Source organism: Ailuropoda melanoleuca, chromosome 4 (genome assembly GCF_002007445.2).
Source record: "Ailuropoda melanoleuca isolate Jingjing chromosome 4, ASM200744v2, whole genome shotgun sequence".
NCBI classification, from domain to species: domain Eukaryota; kingdom Metazoa; phylum Chordata; class Mammalia; order Carnivora; family Ursidae; genus Ailuropoda; species Ailuropoda melanoleuca.
This window is the reverse complement of record NC_048221.1, coordinates 67,964,333-67,986,884: the sequence shown is the minus strand read 5'-3', so window position 1 is coordinate 67,986,884 and position 22,552 is coordinate 67,964,333. Positions and strand designations below refer to the sequence as shown.

The 22,552-nt window shown below is 37.2% G+C and overlaps 1 protein-coding gene across 2 annotated transcripts in view; it reads right to left on the bottom strand.

Moving 5' to 3' along the window:
- The window catches only part of MGAT4A (alpha-1,3-mannosyl-glycoprotein 4-beta-N-acetylglucosaminyltransferase A), a 121,148-nt gene that overhangs the window by 48,502 nt on the left and 50,094 nt on the right, over positions 1-22,552 (bottom strand). For both annotated transcript variants that reach the window (XM_011225885.3, XM_011225886.3), the window contains exon 4: positions 9,096-9,229. In XM_011225885.3, coding sequence (XP_011224187.1) covers positions 9,096-9,229 — 134 coding nt within the window. The remainder of the gene's footprint in view (positions 1-9,095; positions 9,230-22,552) is intronic.

Here is a 22,552-nt window from a genome sequence, read left to right as displayed (position 1 = left end):
ACATCTGTACTTCTGCATTTAAAAAAGAGGACTCACAGGTAATTATGAGAGCTTGAGAAAACATAACTAGACAGAGGCCTATTGTTTCTGAGGCTACTGTACTCTTCACGTGCTTTGGGTGGGAAAAAGTTTCAAAGCATTCAGGGAACTAAATCCTGGCTGAAAGCACACTGAACTGTCTAACTAGAAAAGATTAAGCCACTTCTACAGAATTTGCCTAGGAAGCACTAACAGTATACAGAATTATCAATGAGCAACAGATACAAAACTGCAAACTCCATTTTCAGTGAGACCAATATTAATAACCAAACTTCTCAAGCTCAAAAGGAATCCAATGTGGTTCCAATAATCAGAGGTAGCCTGAAGAATTGCACAGACTAATGATATTTGCAGGAAGAAGCCTGAATCTACAGCGGCTACAAGGAGTCTTTGATTACAAAACAACTAGTCTGGAACACTACTTTGCCCCCTCCTCCTCCTCCTGTAACCCAGGGGTCTGGGGGGGGGGTGGTAAAAAAAAAAAAAAAAAAGCTATTTCCTTCTATGATGATTCATGAAAAAAGCAACCAGCACAGCTACTATACAAAAATATAAGAAAAAAGGTAGAAATTCAGCAAAATCTATGAACAACAACAAAAAAACTATATCAATAGCCACAAAACAGATGAAAACTTGTGACCAAATATTTCCCCACTAATTTAAAAGATAAAATACCCAGTTGAAACACTTGCTACTATGAAGCAACACCAGATAGGAGAAGTGATTATGAGGACTCTCAAAGGTATGCAGAAATGCAAAGGACCTATAAAACCTAAATCAATCCTGAAAACAATAAAATTGGAGGACTTAGTCCTACCTGATTTCAATACTTAATTCAAAGTTATAGTCATCAGGATAGTGAGGTATGATCCAGCCATTGCCCTACTGGGTGTTTACCCCAAAGATATAGACATAGTGAAGAGAAGGGCCATATGCACCCCAATGTTCATAGCACCATTGTCCACAATAGCTAAATCGTGGAAGGAGCCGAGATGCCCTTCAACAGATGACTGGATTAAGAAGCTGTGGTCCATATATACAATGGAATATTACTCAGCTATCAGAAAGAACGAATTCTCAACATTTGCNTGCTGCAACATGGACGGCACTGGAGGAGATAATGCTAAGTGAAATAAGTCAAGCAGAGAAAGACAATTATCATACAGTTTCACTCATCTATGGAACATAAGAAGTAGGAAGATTGGTAGAAGAAAGGGAAGAAGAAAGGGGGGGAGTAATCAGAAGGGGGAATGAACCATGAGAGACTATGGAGTCTGGGAAACAAACTGAGGGCTTCAGAGGGGAAGGGAGTGGCGGAATGGGATAGGCTGGTGATGGGTATTAAGGAGGGCACGTATTGCATGGTGCACTGGGTATTATACGCAACTAATGAAGCATCAAACTTTACATCGGAATCTGGGGATGTACNCTGGTACTGGAGTAAATGAACACCCGCATGAAAAACAATGACCGTGAACAGTATATTACATCACAACAAAAATGAACCCAAGATGGATTGCAGACCTAATATAAGAGTTAAAAACGAAGGTTTCAAAAGAGATCATCTTCACAATTTGGGGCTAAGCATGGATACCTCAGGTCATGGAGAACAAAAGTTATAAAAGAAAACATTGATTAATTAGACTTCATCAAAATTAAAAACTTCTCACCAAGAAAATGTGAAAAACATGAACAGATTTCCACAGATTGGGAGAAAATACTCACAAAACACCCACATTTGACAAAGTAAAAGTATCCAGCACATATAAAGAACTCTGGTAAGTCAAAAACAAAACCCACAAAAAACAACCAACCAATGTTTTTAAATGCACAAATGTGTTTAAGAAACTTCCCAAAAGAAGATACATAAATACAATGGATTAATGATAGATAAAGGATGGATAAGTAGAGATATGATAAATGAAAATACTAAAATCTTAGTAGTAAAATATAGGTGTCACATATACAGGTATAAATCTAAAATTCTTTCATCTTTGTTGTATGTCTTTGAAAGTTCGTAAAAAAAAGAACATTCAAAAGTTCTTTCCTGAAATTAAGTAAGGTACGGCTCTACATACGCAAAGACCCTATCATGTGCCAGGGAAAAATGATCCACAATGGTTGAAATCAAGACATGCTATAGCAAGATTACTAGGCTTTCAAGATAGAAAAAGAATCATTTGGGCAACTGGGCAATATGGGTTTCTGAAAGCAAGCAGTGGAAATGTGGAAGGTCACCTGGCTAACTTCAGCAGCAGTAGCACTCCCTCCAACCTCCCAGAAAAGCAAATGTGACTGGGGGCTTCTATACCCAAGCAGAGAATAAAGGCAGAAGGTAACATTTTTGACCACATAGAACCTCAGGGAAAATTGCTCATGTGGACCTTTCTTGAGGAAATTAGAAAATGAACTTTAACCAACAGGTTTGAATAGATCAACAATTCAGAAACTACTTCATGTTTATTTAGGATTCAGCAAGTCGCTAGATATGTTGTGAATCATAAGGCCCAAGTTTCCCACTGATGGGGAAACTAGTCAAGAACAAGAAACTGAGGGAGGCTAGAATGAACCCAGCAGTATTGGATTGGAATCAAAGGTATCATTATAAACTCATGATTTTTAACATATACAGGTAAATGGACACAGGACCTGTACAGATGTGTGTACGTATGCAAACATGTATTTCCTAGCTCTGCCTGCTGATAGGACAAGCAGCAGTGATCCCTGAGAAGCAATGAGCATACCTGGAACCCAGGTCTTGGTTTCTCATACTATTCTCCAATTAAGAGATACCAGGTTCCCTGGGGACATGGCTGATCCCAGGTCTGGGGCAGGGAAAATACAAGATAAGTCTAGAACATCTTACACTGCTAGAATATAAGGAAAAATGATGGAGCATACTGAAAGGACAGAGTAGCCAACTCCAAAGAGCAATCAATGGCCAAATTTGGAACAATTTTAGTAACAAAGTAAAAAATTTATAATGATATCCACAACTTCACACTGATATCAATAACCAACAAAATAAATGAAACTGAAGAAAAGGATACTTCTTCCTTACAGTATTCCAATTAATGCAGAAGAAACAAGGAAATCACCATTCAGCAAACATAATAATTCTCACAGGCAAGAATCATCAAGAATGACTAGTCGAGAAAAAGTTATGAAGAAAAACAGGATATTTGCATGATCTCAAAGCATCACTCCAGAAGATAGCTTCTCAGTACATATGGAAAAAGAACCTATTTATAGTAGAGAAACCTGTCAGACACCGCCTTAATCAAATGATGCAAGGTCACAATGCTGGTAATGAGATATGTCAATATCATCTTAATATGAGCCTCTGAAAAAGAATACCAGGTCACTTCTATGGCGTTCTTGCTAAAAAATGTAAAACCTGAATTTAATCATAAGGATACATGACACAATCCCAAAATAAGACATATTTCAGAATCCCTGCTTCTTTAAGAGAAAAATATATTTAAAAGAAATTTTTTTTTGTTACTGGTATATAGAAAAATAAACTGATCTCATCCAGCCACCCTGATAAATTCCCCTATTATTTCTAATAATTTGTCTGTTTATTGTTTTGGGTTTTCTGTGATATCAAAAAATAATTAAACTCCACTCAAAGTTCAGAATAGGAATATCCAAGTGGCTGAGCCCAGGTCACATGCCTGAACTGGTAANTTTTTTTTGTTACTGGTATATAGAAAAATAAACTGATCTCATCCAACCACCCTGATAAATTCCCCTATTATTTCTAATAATTTGTCTGTTTATTGTTTTGGGTTTTCTGTGATATCAAAAAATAATTAAGCTCCACTCAAAGTTCAGAANAAAAATAATTAAACTCCACTCAAAGTTCAGAATAGGAATATCCAAGTGGCTGAGCCCAGGTCACATGCCTGAACTGGTAAAGCGATTATCTGGCATTTTTAGTTTGTACAAGGCGAGAGAAGCTTCCTCCCACCAAGATTCATAAAATGGAGTATTCTCCAAATATAAAAACAGAACATGAAAAACAAATTTTGCTAAAATCCAGAATACAATGTAGGAAAACATTTTGTCAGAAATGGTCATGAGAGACAGAAATAATATAAATGATAATACAGTGTAAGAAATACTATAAATTGGCATAAAATACGTAAAAAATAATGAGACATACAGACAACAAAGGATCATTAAAATACTAAGGTTATAATTTAAAGTAATAAGTAAAAGTAGACATAAGAATGATAAAATCTTAAAATCTGAATGGTGCACTTGGATCTTATCATGGATCCTTCAGAGCAAGTGGAATTTATTCCTCTTTACTCCTGCAATTCTAGAATAGAGTCAGTAAACTTTCAAATAGTACATTAACAGTCAAATTTCAAAACCCTGGGGGCGCCTGGGTGGCATAGCGGTTAAGCGTCTGCCTTTGGCTCAGGGCGTGATCCTGGCGTTATGGGATCGAGCCCCNTGCACTTGGATCTTATCATGGATCCTTCAGAGCAAGTGGAATTTATTCCTCTTTATTCCTTCAATTCTAGAATAGAGTCAGTAAACTTTCAAATAGTACATTAACAGTCAAATTTCAAAACCCTGCATGTTCTATAAATGCCTCATCATTTATGTCCAATTGACCCCAAGAGAGAAATCACCAGAGAGGCACAAAGAANCCAGAGAGGAACAAAGAACAAAAATAGAGCCAGTAACTACTTTTCTGTGTCTCCTCTCCTCCCAGACAGGCACTCTTATGGACCCTCCAAGATAAAAAGAACATGAAGGATGGAAAGTCAAACAGGCATGAAGAGATTATGATACACTTTAACATCTATATGCATTCTTCTACAGTTCTTTTTCATACTTAATTTTTTGCTCACACATGAAAGTGGACCAGAGGTAATTCACACCTTTACAAAAATTAAAAATGTTTCCAAAAGATCAATTTACTTCTACCTATTTACTCTAAATAAATTTCAGATGGGAGACTGAGGACCGTTTCATAAAAGGGATGAGCAGGGACCTGAAGGATGATTAAGAAAGAGAAAGGAAGAGGCAACATTTCAGGTGAGGGAGTAACACAAACAGAACTGACAACATGCTAGGTCTACATAACAAATTGAGAGTAAAAGGATGGGAACACAGACCTATTAATCCTGTGATATAAAAAACCTTTAATAAACACATGGGAAACCTGGAAGAGAAGCAGTTTGAGAAAACCAGATTAACTTAGTTATGGACAGATTAAAAATTGCTCACAAAACATTCAACTAATGTTATCAAGTAGGCAGTTGGAAATACGGGCTTAGGAAGACACGAGAGATTAGAGCCAGAAACGATGCACCATGTAGATCACGGTCACAGCCACAGAATGTGCACTTGCTACTAGAGTTAATGTGCCTTGGGCTACCAAACAATTAGATTAGTAACTACTAATCAAGATAGAATCAAATACAGTGATTAATAATTTTAAATTGCCTAAAGACAATTCAATGAACTCTATAAATCAATGAATTCTATAAATCAACTCTATAACTCAAAATAGACTTTCTTCCCAATACTGAAATCTACAAAGATACATACACAAATACTGCACTTCAGGAAGCTTCAGAGATCAGAACACTGCAGGCACTTACAATCCGGTGTCAGTGTGCAATACCTCCCCACGTGTGTGATCTCACTGCACCTGCCTGCAACACTGTTGAGCTTAAAAGGCTCAAAAGCATAATTCTCATCGTAGAGATGCTGAAACTGAGGATGAAGAGAGAAAAAACAACCCGCTCAAGTGGCAGTAAGTGGCAGAATCCAGGCCCTGAATATGGGTCACCTGACTCCAAACTCAGTGCTATTACATCTTAGTGATCAGGTGAAGGGCTATGGCAGGAGGGTCTTGAATGCTTCCGTACACAAATCTGTACCTATAGACTGAAAACTATTTTTAAGTTATGATATTGTGATTTATAATAAATATATATTTGGTCTTTGTCCCATTTCTGGCACAGAGTTCCCCAAACCCTTGGCATTTCCTAAGTGATGAGAGCGACAGATGTGTCTTATGTTATGTTAACAAGGTGGTTTTTGGACCCACGCCCCACCCTAATGAAGGATGGGGGCTGGCTGCCAGGAGGGCCAACCAAGTGATCAGAGTGTTGGAACTTTCGGTCCTACCCCTCCAACCTCCAGAGAAGGGAGAGGACTGGGAGGTTGAATCAATCACCAATGGCCAATGACTTAATAAGTCATGACTATGTAATGAAGCCGCCATAAAAACCCAAAAGGACAGGGTTGGAGAGGTTCCAAGCTGGTGAATACATGAAGGTGCTGGGACAATGGCGCCCTCGGTGAGCACGGAAGCTCCGCACCCCTTCCTACATACTTTGCGCTATGACCTCTCCATCTGGACGTTCATCTGTATCCTTTCTCACACCCTTTAGTAAACTAATAAACGTTAAGTGTTGAGCAGAGTTCTGTTAGGCACTCTAATAAATTAAACCCAAGGAGGGGGTCTTTGGAACCTCCAACCCACAGCTGGTTGGTCAGAAACACAGGGCTTGCAACTGGCATCTGAAGTACGTTTGTATGTGGGGTGGGGGCCGGTTTTGTGCAAATGAGCCCTTAACCTGTAGCTCTGACGTTAACTTCAGGTAGACAGCATCAGAATTCAGTTCAACTGGAGGACACCCAGCAGCTATCACAGAGAATTCCTTGGTGTGGGGAAAAGTTCCATACATTTGCTGACCAAAAATGCCAATGAAGTGTCTAGGTAAAAGTACAGACAGGGGTGCCTGGGTGGCTCAGTTGATTGGACGTCTGCCTTCGGTTCAGGTCATGATCCCAGGGTCCCAGGATCAAGGCCCACGTCGGGCTCCCTGCTCAGCCGGGAGCCTGGTTCTCCCTCTCCTCCGCATTCATGTGCGTGCGCTCTCTCTCTCTCTAATAAATAAATCTTATTTTTAAAAAAAGTAGAGGGGCGCCTGGGTGGCACAGCGGTTAAGCGTCTGCCTTCGGCTCAGGGCGTGATCCCGGCGTTATGGGATCGAGCCCCAAATCGGGCTCCTCCTCTATGAGCCTGCTTCTTCCTCTCCCACTCCCCCTGCTTGTGTTCCCTCTCTCGATGGCTGTCTCTATCTNACATTCATGTGCGTGCGCTCTCTCTCTCTCTCTAATAAATAAATCTTATTTTTAAAAAAAGTAGAGACACACGGGGAAGAAAGACACAGTAGGGAAGAAGTGAGTTTTTCCCTACATAGAAGAAAAAAACTGAGTCTTTCCTTTATCCAAGTGTATATTTTTTTCTTTTATACGGTTAAGGCTTTTTTTTTCCTCATTAAATATCAGTACATGCTCAAAATTCTAATTTTACAAAACTGTATACAAGAGAAAGTGGCATATCCCCATAATCCCAACTTTCACAATAGGTGCTATTAATAGTTCAGAGTGTATTCCACAAGACCATTTTCTCTATTCAGCTAATTAATGCACATGTAGGAGCTGCATAAATGTGTGTATGAGCTTGAATATATTTACACACTTGCAAGTGCTTCTACTGGATCAATTTTTAGAAGCAGAATATTAGGTCACTGAGTATATAGTACCTTAAATTTTAAATAGCTATTGCCAAACTGCTTTCCAAGGAGATGGTACCAATTTCTACTAGTTGGCCATTTGTATCCATACAAATTTTGTCAAAAGACATATAAACCAAGGTGACTACACCAATTTCTGCTGACATACAATATGCGATTGACAAATAAAATCTGCATAAATACGAATGGTCAAAAGACATACAAACCATTATTTAATCCCACCTGGTAAAGAAGTCCAAATTAAACATAAGCAATATATTATTTGTATCCATCAACTTGGCAAACAAAATTAAAGAGCATGGGGACAGGAACACAAGCTCTCTCACAGACTGCTGGGAGAGGAATAACCTGGCTCAACTTCTGGAGGTCTTTCGGCCATGTATGAACATTTTAATGTGTGTGGACTAGGACCCGGCAATTCCACATTTAGGAATGGCTCCCACCTCAGTAAGTATACAAGTGCCCAACAATTTACTTATAGTAATGCACAGTACAGTCCTCCAAAAATTTGGAAACGGTCTAAATGTCTATCGATCAGAAATTAAGTCAATTACATTAAAACCATATAATGGAATATTTTGCAGTCATAAAAAAATGCTATGATATTCTTTTTAGCATAGAAAAATGTCCATGATATGGACAAATATATAGAACAATCCCATTTATATATAAATGTATACAATCCATAGGAAAAACTTCTTAAAATATATTTCAGAATATCAATAGTAGTTATATCTACATGGAGGAGTAAAAGGTAAATTTTCATTATAATTGTTTTTAAATGGTATGCATGGGTTTATTTTTATATTAAAGAAAACACTAAGAACATTTTCCTTTTAAAAGACTTGGGAAACTGTGAAAAGCTGGGACTCAGTACACCAGAACCAGATAATGTCCTAAATCCTCTCATATTCTGCAATTCTACATGATAATTAAGAAAATATTTACTCCAGGGGCTTTTTTCCTTCATTATTCCCAAAAAGCATATTCAATATGTTTTACCCAGATCTTGTGAGGAGACTAAAATATAAGAAATATTCCTTGTTCTTATCGTATTTTGACTTTTAAAATAATAATGACGGCTGCATCTTGAGAATACAGAGAAGGGGTAGAGAAAATAAGGAAATGATAAAACCCCAACCCAGGCAAAGCTTTTCTCAGGTTTCAAAACTCCCAAAGAAAATCAGTGCAAATCTCCAAATTTAGGTCCTAGAACCAAAAATGTGGACTCACGGGTCTTAAATATTTATGTATATAATATTATCCTACTCACAACAGATCACTATTTCTGGACTGCTACTGCAGGAGACAAGTTAAGGCAAACACAAGTCAGACTTACATTTAACTATCAGAAAGAATATATTATCTAACCTTTATTCATCACATTTTTAAAAACGTGGTTATAAAAGCATATTAAAACATTCATTTATGGTTTCAACTCTTATACATTACATGTAGTAAAAAATAATGACAAATAATTACCTCTCCTATGAAGACGACTATAACACAGTCCAACTTCTCTTCAGGATACAGATTATCAATAAGGGAATGAAGGGTTTCTATGAGGTAAGATTTAACTTCTCTCTTCACTGTGGGAATTCCCATTACTATTGACACTGAAACAAAATAATGATAGTAATTACATAAAAAGATTTCACAAAGACAGTATAGAATAACACTAGTATTTCAAAAGCGATTATACACTCTCAAATTGATAGAAATAACTAAGAAATCAAAATACATTACTCAATAATAATTGAGGGATCAAAATATAACTATAAAATGTACTACTATACAAAGGAAAATAATCAAAGCCTATAAAGGCATACCCATAACAGGGTAATTCTTTTCCACAAGGCTTATCCATAAAAAATGTCAAAGTACTGATAAAAAGGAAGACATTAAACCTCACATTAAAAACAAGTGACTGTAAAGTATAAACAAATATAAATTATACAACTAAAAGTCAGAAACACTGAACACATCTTAAAAATTAATGTCTCAAAAAAAAATCAATGTCTCAGATATCATGTATATAATGCAATCAGAAGGACACAACATCCCTTCTGTGGTTTTCTTGCCAAAAACACATAACCTCAATCTAACCATGAATATTAGACAAATCCAAATTAGGGGGATAATCCACAAAATAATTCTCCAGGTATTCTCTGAAGTGTCAAGATCAGGAAAGACAAAGAAAGAATAAGGAACTGTGCAAGATGGCCGAAGACGAAGGAGACATGACAAGTAAATGGAATATGGGATCCTGGAGTTGGATCCTGGAACAGAAAAAGAAGAAGAATGAGAAAATGACAAGATCTGAATAGGATCTAACATTAGTTAACACCATAACATCAATGTCAAGTTCCTGCTTTTGATCATTATATTATGGTTACATATAATTTGAACATTTAGGGGAGCTAGGTGAGGTATATGAAAACACTGTGTGTACTATCCATACAACATTTTTTTAGTCTAAAATTACAGCCAGTTCTACCATAATGCTTGTTTAACAACACAAACTTTTTCCTGAGTGACTAATGTATTAGGGAACGATCCAAGCATAATGTGGATTACACATTTGCTTATGTGCAATTTGTCCTCTGGGACAAGCATTCACTAGGTAAACACAGAAAATGGCATCCATTTGAAAGGAGTTCAAAAAACTGAACCAAGCAATGTAGAAATACACGAACAGTATACACTTCTAACTTCTACCAGCTGTCTCAGTTTGCCGCATGCGAAGAACCACACGTATCTACATCCAGTGTTGAAATTTCCACCAGATTGCAGATAACCTGCTTTGCATCACACTTCTCAAAATCTTCCAAGCAGCAATCCTTCTGAAGCCCGTTTTAATAGGCAAGCCTCAAGTATTATTCAGTACCATTTTTATTGTAGTACTTAGTATTTCTTAATCATTTAGCATGTGTAAAATTGCTGTTTCTGCTTGTCTTGTTGTATGTGTAACTAACAGTTTCTGACCACTGTGATACTAACCGACTTTTCTCCTTTTACTACACAATTCCGCATAGCATGATAAATTTTAGGAATGCATATATTGTGTTATAACAGGACTGTATTCCATAGGAAGTTTTTTTTTAATAACACCTTTTAAAAAGTCTTAATATCCTGTTATATAGCCGTAGAGAAATGTTAGAAATATTTAGGTCTTAATAATGGAAACATTTATTAGAAATGCTATGAAATACTTAGAATTCATGAAATTCTGAAGTTAGAAGGAAGCTTGAAGATCATGGCTCAATAAGTCTACCACCATGATTCTGCAGATAAGAATAGTAAGATCCCTAATTTGGCTATATGCAAAAGAATGAAACTGGACCAGTTTGTTACACCATACACAAAAATAAACTCAAAACAGATTAAAAACCTAAATGTGAGACATGAAACCATAAAAATCCTAGAAGAGAGCATTGGCAATAATTTCTCTGACATTGGCCATAGCAACGTTTTTCTAGATATGTCTCCTGAGGCAAGGGAAACACAAGCAAAAATAAACTATTGGGACTACACCAAAACAAAAAGCTTCTGCACAGCAAAGGAAAATATCAACAAAACTAAAAGATGACCTATACCAAATGGGAGAAGGTATTTGCAAATGACATACCCAATAAAGGGTTAGTGTTCACAGTATTTAAAGAACCAACAGAACTTAACAAGAAAAAAACAAAATAATCCAATTAAAAAGTAGGCAGAAGATATGAACAGATATTTCTCCAAAGAGGACATACAGAAGGTCAATATGATACATGAAAAGATGCTTGACATCACTCATCATCAGAGAAAGGCAAATCAAAACCACAACGAGGTAACACCTCAGATGTCACTGATACAACACCGACAGATGTCAGAATGGTTAAAATCAACAGCACAAGAAAACAGGTGTTGATGAGGATGTGGAGAAAAAAGAAATCCTCACGCACTATCGGCAGAAATGCAAACTGGTGCAGCCACTGTAGAAAACAGTATGGAGGTTCCTCAAAAATTAAAAAAGAACTACCCTATGATCCAGTAACTGCACTACTGGGTATTTAACCAAAGAATATGAAAGCACTAATGCAAAAAGATAAAAGCACCCCTATGTTTACTGCAGCATTATTTACAATAGCCAAATAACAGAAGCAGCCAAGTGTCCATGGATTGATGAAAGGATAAAGAAGATGTGGTATATATGTGCACCATGGAATATTACTCAGCCATAGAAAGAATGCAATCTTGCCATTTGCAACAACACAGATGGAGCTAGAGAGTATAACGTTAAGAGAAATCATTAAGTCAGAGAAAGACAAATACCATATCATTTCACCCATAGGTGGAATTTAGGAAACAAAATAAAGAAAGGGGAAAAAAGACACAAACCAAAAAAACAGACTCTTAACTATAGAGAACAAAGAGATGGTTACCAGAGGGGAGGTGAGTGGGAGGACAGATGAGATAGGTGATGGGGATTAAAGAGCACACTTATCATGATGAGCGCTGAGGAATACATAAAATTGTCAAATCACTATATTGTACACCTGAAATGAACACCATATATTTACTATATTGGAATTAAAAATTTAAAAAGCAATAACAACCTTCCCCCCAAAAAGAGTACTAAGATCCAAAGGGTTTAAAAGATATCCCCAAAGGTAGATGCCACAGTCCTCTCTTCCATTTTGAGATGAAGAGCTTCCCGGGGCTCAAAAAGAGATCTGTCATATTTGGACTTCTGGGAAGATAACAGAGCAGTAAGATCCTAAGCTCATGAACACACAGTGCAACGAACTCTGAAAAAGACTCAAAGACTGGCACACATAGAGAAGGCCACATTGAGAAGTGCAGGAGGGGTGGAAATGCACTTAGAAACCAAACCTCTGTGAGCTAACCACACACAGGAGGGATACCGTGAGCACCAAGAAGGGAGAGGGGCAGGAGCAGAATCCACACCAAGCACCACAGGCACAGAGAATCCACGCTAGAAAGAGGAGTCCCCATAACATCTGGCTTTGAAAACCAGTGGGGGCTTAACTTCCAGACTTTTAAAACCAGCAGACTAACTCCGGGTACTTTAAAATCAGCTGGCGTATTGCAATGAGCACTGGGTGTTATGCACAAACAATGAAGCATGGAACACTACATCAAAAACTAATGAAGTACTGGGGGTGCCTGGGTAGCGTTAGCGTCTGCCTTCAGCTCAGGGCGTGATCCCGGCGTTCGGGATCGAGTCCCACATCGGGCTCCTCCGCTGGGAGCCTGCTTCTTCCCCTCCCACTCCCCGGCTGTGTTCTCTCTCTCGCTGGCTGGCTGTCATATAAATAAATAAAATCTTTAAAAAAAAAAAAAAAACTAATGAAGTACTGTACGGTAAATAACACAACATGACATAACATAACATAAATAATTAAACAAATAAATAAATCAGCTGGCTTAGCTCCAGGGGAGCTGGAGGATAACAGGAAACCGAGTCCCCACCCTCAAAGAGCCAGCATAACAAATAACCCTGCAGAGACACCACAAGGAAGCAGCGATTTGCAAAGTGCCTGGGGTATCTCAGATTTTTCACTGTAGGGGCAGGAGTCTTTAGGAGACTTCAAGAACAAAAGTGCTAGCAAGCACCATTCTCTTACCCTAGCCTCCCTTCACTCCCCACCCCACTCCCCCACCCCCGCCCCATATAGCCAGATACTTGTGGGAACCACCACAAATACTCTCTACATATCTTGCTAGCACCAAGTGCCTCGCCTCTGCATTCCCCTTCTGAGGCACCACATTCAACCTGACCCACTCAGCAGGCATGCCTCCAAAGCCTCTCCTGCCCCAACACACCATGCAAGCAACCCCAGAAGGGACAAGTGCCACTCCAAAGTGACTCCTGCCCTAGGGAAAAGGGAATATAACCACACAAACCAGTGTACCCACAGTCCCATCAGTCAAACCTTATAGCTGGCAGTGCAGAGATAGTGCCCTGCAGCTCAGTATACCTGCAGTCCTGGAGCACACAGACTAAGGTCAGGCATCCAATCTGATGGCTGACCTACTACAAACCCCCTAAAAGCACAGGGACCAAACCCTGACCAGTGTACCCCAAATAGGTAAAATGGGCCTTTGAAGCCAACTGGACTGAAGGTAAATGCAGCTCAGTCACACAGTAGGACCTACGCAGCCACACTGGAGACACCCCTGAAGTGCCTGTTTCCAGTGAACAGAAGACATTGTCCTACAAGACACCAAAAGACCTCTTCATAAGGCCACTACTTTCAAGATCAGGAGATGTAGCCTATTTCTCTAATACAAAGAAACAAGAACAGAGTTAGACAAAATGAGGAGACAAAGTAATATGATCCAAATGAAAGAATAGGACAAAATCACAGCAAGAGAGCTAAATGAAATGGAGATGAGCAATATGCCTGATAAAGAATTCAAAGTAATGGTCATAAAGATACTCACTGGACTTGAGAAAAAAGTGGAGGATCTCAGTAAGACCTTCAACAAAGAGATAGAAAATATAAAAAAGAACCAGTCAGAGATGAAAATTTCAGTAACTGAAATTCAAAATACACTAGAGCAAATCGATAGCAGAATAGAGGAGGCAGAACAACTAAGCAGTGATGTGGAAGAAAGAGTAATGGAAAGCAACCAAGCTGAACAGCAAAAAGAATAATAAAAAATGAGAATAGGTTCAGGGAATGCAACAATATCATCAAACATAGTAATATAAACATTATATGGATCCCAGAAAAAGACAGAAGGCAACAGAAAACTTATCTGAAGAAATTACTGGTGAAAATTTCCCTACTCTGGGGAAGGAACAGATATCCAGATCCAGGAAAGACACAGAGCCCGCAACAAAATTTAGCCAAGGAGGTCCACACCAAGACACATAATAATTAAAATGACAAAAGCAAGTTATAAAGAGAAAATTTTAAAAAACACAAGAGAAAACAGTTATATACAAGGGAAACCACATAAGGCTATCAGTTGATTTTCAAACAGAAACTTTGCAGGCCAGAGTGGAGTGGCAAGATATATTCAAAGTCCTGAAAAGATAAAACATGCAACCAAGAAAACTCTATTCAGCAAGGCAATCATTCAGACTAGAAGGGAGATAATGACTTTCGCAGACAAAAGTTAAAAAGTTCATCACCACTAAACTGGGCTTACAAAAACAAAACAAAACAAAAACAAACAGACAAAAAAAATTAAAGGGAATTCTTTGAGTAGAAAGAAAAGGCCATAATTAAGCATAAGAAAATTATGGAAGGAAAAAATTTCACAGGTAAATGCAAACATAATAAAAGTAGTAGATTAATCACTTACAAAACCAGTATGGAGGTTAAAGCACAAAAGCAGTAAAATCAATTGTAACTATAAAAATCAGTCAAGAGATTCATAAAAGTATGTAAATATGACATTATATACAAAAGCCAGCCGGGGGGCGGGGGGAGGCACATAGGAAAAATTCGGTGCATTTAGAATGCGTTCAAAAACTTAAGTGACCATCAATTTAATATAGACTGCTATACACATAGGATGTTCTATATGAACCTAATGGTAACAAATAAAAAACCTGTAATAGATACATAAGAAAACAAAGAGAAAGGTATCCAAGCGTAACACTAACAAAATCCATCAAACCAGAGGAAAGAGCAAGAGAAGAAGAAAAGAACTGCAAAAACAACCATAAAACGAGTAACAAAATGGCATTACATACATACTTCTCAATAATCATTTTAAATGTAAATGGACTAAATACTTCAATCAAAAGACATAAGGTGACTGAATGGATAAAAAAACAAGACCCATATATATGCTGCCTATAAGAGACTCATTTCAGACTTAAAGACACATGCAGACTGACAACGAAGGGATGGAAAAACGTTTACCATGCAAATGGAAGTAAAAACAAAACTGGAAAAGCATTATTTCTATCAGACAAAACAGACTATAAAGCAAAGACTGTAAAAAGAGACAAAGGACACTATGTAATGATAAAGGGAGCTATCCGACAAAAGGATACAACAATTGTATATATTTATTCACTCAACATGGGAGCACCCAAGTACATAAAACAACTATTAACAGACATAAAGGAAGTAATTAACAGTACTACAATAATATTAGGAGGTACCACTTACAGTAATGGACAGATCATCGAGACAGAAAATCAACAAGGGAAGAGTGGCTCTGAATGCTAAGATATATTCAGAATATCCAATCCCGAAACAGCAGATTACACACTCCTTTCGAGGGGATATGGGCCATTCTCCAGAATAGATCAAATGTTAGACCGCAAACGAGTCTCAATAAATTGGAAAAGACTGAAATCATGCCAGCCAGCCATCTTTTGCAACCACAATAGTATGAAACTAGAAATCAATCACACAAAAAAAAGTCTGGAAAGAACACAAATACATGAGAATAAATAAGAAGCTACTAAACAATGAATGGGTCAACCAAGAAATCAAAGAAGAAATAAAAAAATACATGTAGAACACGAAAATGAAAACACAACAGTCCAAAATCTTTGGGAGGCAGCAAAAGCTGTTTTGATTTTTTTTTTTAAGATTTTATTTATTTGACAGAGAGAGAGACATCCAGCGAGAGAGGGAACACAAGCAGGGGGAGTGGGAGAGGAAGAAGCAGGCTCATAGCAGAGGAGCCTGATGTGGGGCTCGATCCCACAACGCCGGCATCACGCCCTGAGCCGAAGGCAGACGATTAACTACTGAGCCACCCAGGCGCCCCATGCAAAAGCTGTTCTAACAGAAAATTTTATAGCAACACAGGCTTATCTCAAGAAACAAGAAAAATCTCAAGTAAACAACCTAACCTAACATTTAAAGGAGCTAGATGAAGAAGAAAAACAAAGCCCAAAGCCAGTAGAAGGAAGGAAATATAAAGACTGGAGCAGAAATAAATGAAACAGAGACTTAAAAAACAATAAAACAGATCAATGAAACCAGGAGCTGGTTCTTTGAAGAGACCAAGAAAATTAATGTACCTTCAGTAAGAGTCATCAAGAGAAAAAGACTCAAATAAAATCAGAAATGAAGGAGAAATAACATCAACACCACAGAAATACAAAAGCTTATAAACTTTCATAACAGATTATGAAAAATTATATGCCAACAAATTGGACAACATAAAAGAAATGGATAAATTCCTAGAAACATATAACCTTCCAAAACTGAATCAGGAAAAGATGGAAAATTTGAACAAATTACTAGCAACAAAATTGAATCAGTAATAAAAACAAAAATCAAAACACAGAAAAACCACAACTCCCGAAAAATAAAAGTCCAGGACCAGACAGCTTTATAGGTAAATTCTACCAAACATTTAAATAAGAGTTAATACCTATTCTTCTCAAATTATTTTTTTAAAAAAGAAGAGTAAGGAAGCTTCCAAATACATTCTATGAGTCCAGCATTACCTTGTTACCAAAACCAGAGGAAGGCACGACATAAAAAGAAAACTACAAGCTACTATCTTTCATGAGCATTGATGCAAAAAATCCTCAACAGAATATTAGCAAACTGAATCCAACAATATGATAAAAATAAGTCACATAATCAAGTGGGATTTATTCCAGGGATGAAAGGGCAGCTTAATATTCACAAATAAATCAACATGATACATCACATTAACAAGAGAAAAGACAAAAACTGTATGATCATCTCAATAAATGCAGAAAAAGTATTTGACAAAATGAAGTATCTGTCATGATAAAAACTCTCAACAAAGTGGTTTTAGAACATACCACAACATAATAAAGACCATATATGAAAAATTCACAGCTAGCATCACAACCCATGGTGAAAAACTGAGAGCTATTCCTCTAAGATCAGGAGCAAGACAAGGATGTCCACTCTCACCACTGTTACTCAACCCAGGAATCAAAGTCCTAGCCACAGCAATCAGACAAGAATAAGATAAAATAGGAATCCAGAATGGTAAGGAAGAAGTAAAACTTTCACTATTTGCGGATGACATGATACTGTACATAGAAAACTCTGAAGACTCCACCAAAAAACTACTACAACTGATAAATGAATTCAGTAAAGTCACAGGATACAAAACATACAGAAATCAGTTGCATTTCTATACAGTAATAATGAGATAGCAGAAAGAGAAACTAAACATTAATCCCACTCACAATTGCACCAAAAAGAATAAAATACCCGGGAATAAATTTAACCAAGGAGATGAAAGACGCATACGCCAAAAACTAAAAAACACTGATGAAACAAACTGAAGAGGACACAAACAAATGCAAAGATACTCTATGCCCATGGCTTGGAAGAATCCATATTGTTAAAATGTCCATACTACCCAAAGCAATCTACATATTCAATGCAATCTGTATCAAAGTAACAACAGCATTTTTCACAGAACTAAGACAAAGAATTTAAAATTTTTGTGGAAGCATAAGAGACCCCGAATAGGCAAAACAATTTTGAGAAAGAGCTAAGGTGGAGGTATCACAATCCCAGATTTCAAGATACATTACAAAGCCATACTAATCAAAACAGTATCATACTGGCACAAAAACAGACACACAGATCAATGGAACAGAACAGAGAACCCAGAAATAAACCTATGTTTATATGGTCAAATAACCTATGACAAAGGAGGCGAGAATATACAATGGGAAAAAGTCTCTTCAATAAATGATGCTGGGAAAACTGGGCAGCTACATGCAAAAGAATGAAATTGGACCACTTTTTTACACCATACACAAAAATAAACTCAAAATGGATTAAAGACCTAAATGTGAGAAATGGAACCATAAAAACCCCCTAAAAGAAAAGATAGGCACTAATCTCTTGAAACTACGTCCAAGCCTTAGCTACATTTTTTGGGTCTGTCTCCTCAGGCAAGGGAAACAAAAGCAAACAAACAAACAAACAAAAAAACACAAAAACAAAAAACTACTGGGACCATACCAAAAATAAAAAGCTTTTGCGCAGCAAAGGAAACAATCAACAAAATAAAAAGATAATCCAGTGAATGCGAGAAGATATTTTTGCAAATGATATATCCAATAAGTGGTTCATATCAACTCAATGCTAAAAAAACACAAATTATCTAATTTAAAAATGGGCAGAAAACCTGAGCAGGTATTTTTCCAAAGAAAGCATACAGATGCCCAACAGACATGAAAAGATGTGCAACATCACTCATCATCAGGGGAACGTAAGTCAAAACCACAATGAGGTATGACCTCATACTTGTCAGAATGGCTAAAATCAAAAAGATAAAAAATAACAAGTGTTGGTGAGGATGTAGAGAAAAAGGAACCTTCATGCGCTGTTGGTGGAAATGCAAGGTGATGCAGCCACTGTGAAAAACAGTATGGAGGTTCCTCAAAAAATTAAAAAAAGAACTACCATATGATCCAGTAATTCCACCACTGGGTATTTACTCAAAGAAAAGGAAAACACAAATTCAAAAAGATAATATGCACCCCTATGTTTACTGCAGCATTTTTACGATATCCAAGATAGAGAAGCAACCTAAGTTTGCATCCACAAATGAATGGATCAAGAAGATGTGGTATATACATACAATGGAATACTATTCAGCCATAGAAAAGAATGAGATCTTGCCATTTGCCACAATATGGATGTATCTAGAGGCTATAACAGTAAGTGAAGTAAGTCAGACAAAGACAAATACCATATGATTTCACTCATATGTGGAATTTAAGAAACAAATGACCAAAAAAAGAGACAAAAAAATGGACTCTTAAATAGAGCAAATTAGCTGGTGGTTGCCAAATGGGAGGTGGATGGGTAAATAGATAAAGGGATTAAGAGTATATTTATAATGAGCACTGAGTAATATACAGAATTGTTGAATCATAGTGTATACCTGAAAGTAATACAACACTGCATGTTAGTTATACTTCAATTTTAAAATTAAATTAAATAAAACTATTAAAAAAAAAGAAGTTTGTCATATTTGTTCCAAACAAATATTTATTAAACACCTATCCAACCTAAGGTATTATTCTAGGTGATAAGGATAATAGTGAACAACATAGGTAAGGTCCCTGCCCTCATGGAATTAACATTCTAGAAGAGGAAAAAAGGTAAATAATATAATCTCAGTGGGTGATATGTTCTATACAAATTAAAATGTGGCAATATTAAAAAGAGTGGGTGGGGAACAGGGAAAGGGACAGATACCTCTATAGATAGCGATGTTATGAAAGGCCTCTCTTATATCGCCTTAACTGATAACTAATGATAAGAAAGAGCAGAGCAAGAACATTCCAGAAGAGAGAAAACAAGGCACCAGAGAAACAATGATCTTAATACAGTCAAGAAATAGAACAGAATGTATCTAAAGCAGAATGAGCCTAGATTCAGAGAATTAAATTAGGAGTCAGATCAAATATAAACTTAAATTTAGTTTTACCTGAGTGCAAGGGAAAGCCACTGTAAAGTTATAAGTAGGAGAGTGACATTATCCAATTTTTAATTTTAAAAGATTACCACATTCTGTGGCAAACAGATACAAAAGTATTCAGAGTAAAAGCATTTTGGGGAGATCAGTTAGAAGTTAGGTGGTCTGAATTAGGGTGCTGGAAATGGGGTTGAGTGGATGGATTTGAGACCCTCACCAATGGGGTTTAACACCTGGGGAAACAAGGGAGGGGAAGAACTAAGGGCTACTTGATTAAGCATATGAGAACACCCCACCCGAGGAGCAAAGGGCTCCAAATCAAGATTTCTGTTTTGATCATGTTACTCTGAGATGCCTAGGGGCAGGATGAGTTAGCCTGGAAGCAGATTCCCATATACAGTTGACCCTTGAACAATGTGGATTTGGACTGTGCAGGTGCACTTATACATGGACTTCTCTCAATAAATAAAGTACTATAAATGTATTTTCTCTTATGATTTTTTCTTTTTTTTTTTTTTTAATAGGCTCTACACTCAATGTGGGGCTTGAACTCACGACTCCAAGATCAAGAGCAGCATGCTCTACCGGGTGAGCCAGCCAGGTGCCCCTTCCTTATGATTTTCTTAATAACGTTTTCTTTTCTCTTGCTTACTTTATGGGAAGAATATAGTATAATACACATAACATACACAATACATGTTAAGTGACAGTTTATGTTATTGGTAACACTTAATGGTCAACACTCGCCATTAGTAGTTAAGTTTTGGGGGAGACAAAGTTATACATGGATTTTTGATTGTGTGGGGTGTGGAGGGTGGTCAGTGTCTCTCACCTCACATGGTTCTAGGGTCAACTTTACCTCAGAATTTAAATTAAAAATACTTTAAATGTTTAGAGTATAGACTAAAAATGTAACAACTGTTATGTGAAGCATTCCAAAGAAATGTCAGCTCATATGGAGCTCAAAGACTTTGTTTATGGAAAAAGTGAAATACATACTGACCCAGAGTATGCAAACAAAAATGGCATAAAATGATAATGCGAACTCTATTCCCCACCATGGTTTGAGTTGTTTTGTTTTTGTTTTAACTTTAGATGGCATGTGTAGAGAAGAAGCCATTTTCCCCCAAAATATACTGTTTAAGACCTGAAATTTAAATTCTTTAGCCTAAACCAAGGCACTCAAGGTCTCCAGAAGCATTAAAAATAAAAATACTAATTTCAGCTAAACCTGCAGACTTAAGAGTATCCAGGCTTGTGGTAATTCACAAAATTACCACAGAATAAGACAGTTTTCCCTGCCTTCTGGACCCAAGGTAAGACTGCCCTTCCTGGCCCATGTGTTCTTCTGGTCCAGAATGTACTTCTATGGTTTATGAGCTAGAAAATGTATTTATTATAAGGAGGCAGAATTCAGAATAAATACATCAGCAATATGAACAACATGGCCCTGTCATCCTTTTAGGGAGGACCAAGGTGGGCCAAGGAATAGAGCCGAAAGATGGGACTAACTACTTTTATTAACTGTCCGATATTTTCTCGTCAAGTATTAACTGTGCAGCGTCTGTAATACATCTATTATGTTTGATCTAAAATACCGTCGTAAGACAGGACAGAGCTAGCAACTATTGTTATTTCCGTTTTCTTCAACTTTTCTGAGAAGTTTTCAAAATCTAGTACTTCCTTTAAAAATTAAGAAAAAATTAGGAACAATCTTAATTTGGCATTTTCCATCTTCAATCACTAGTATAGCTTCAGTTATAACTAAATTACTTTTCTTTTAAAACATTCATTGTCAGTCAAATATTTTTAGCCTATCATGTTTCCTTAGGGTTTGATTTTAGTCATTTATTTCTCATTTCTTTCCTCATATTCCATGAGAATGTATTTGATACCCCTACTGACTAGCTTTACCTTCTCCATCTTCCTTGGCTTTATCTTTCTCTTTCCTGAAAATTAACTCTGGAAAACCTTCAAGCCTCAGTCTTAGGCCCTAAGTATCCCCATATATTCAATCGGTTATTCACAAATGATGAGCCATAAAATTACATCTAACTCAGATCTGAGTCCGCGATCTGAATATCCAACATACTATCCTCCACTATAACTCACAATTACCTCTTCATTTAACATATCTAGATTTAAGTTATGATCTTCCCACAAACCAGTGCTACAAAATATTTACCGCTGCTCCCTACCTCAGTGGAGAGGACCCACTATCCACCCAGATACATGACCCAGAAACCTAAGACTTAATCCTTGACCACATCCTCTGTTTCAGTCTTCAAAAATAGTTCATTCATCACTATGTCCTCCCATATATGTCCCCATACATTCCAAACTCCTCTGTCCATCCTCTCCTTCCCATCTCTGCTATTATCACTGTTACCTAGTCCACACCTGTCCTTTCTCAAGGGGATCACTACAATAGTCTATTACTGGGGCCTTTCACATCTACTCTCCCGCACACAAATTCAACTATTCTTCCCGTTGCAGCAAATGTGGTCTTTGCAAAATTTAAATCT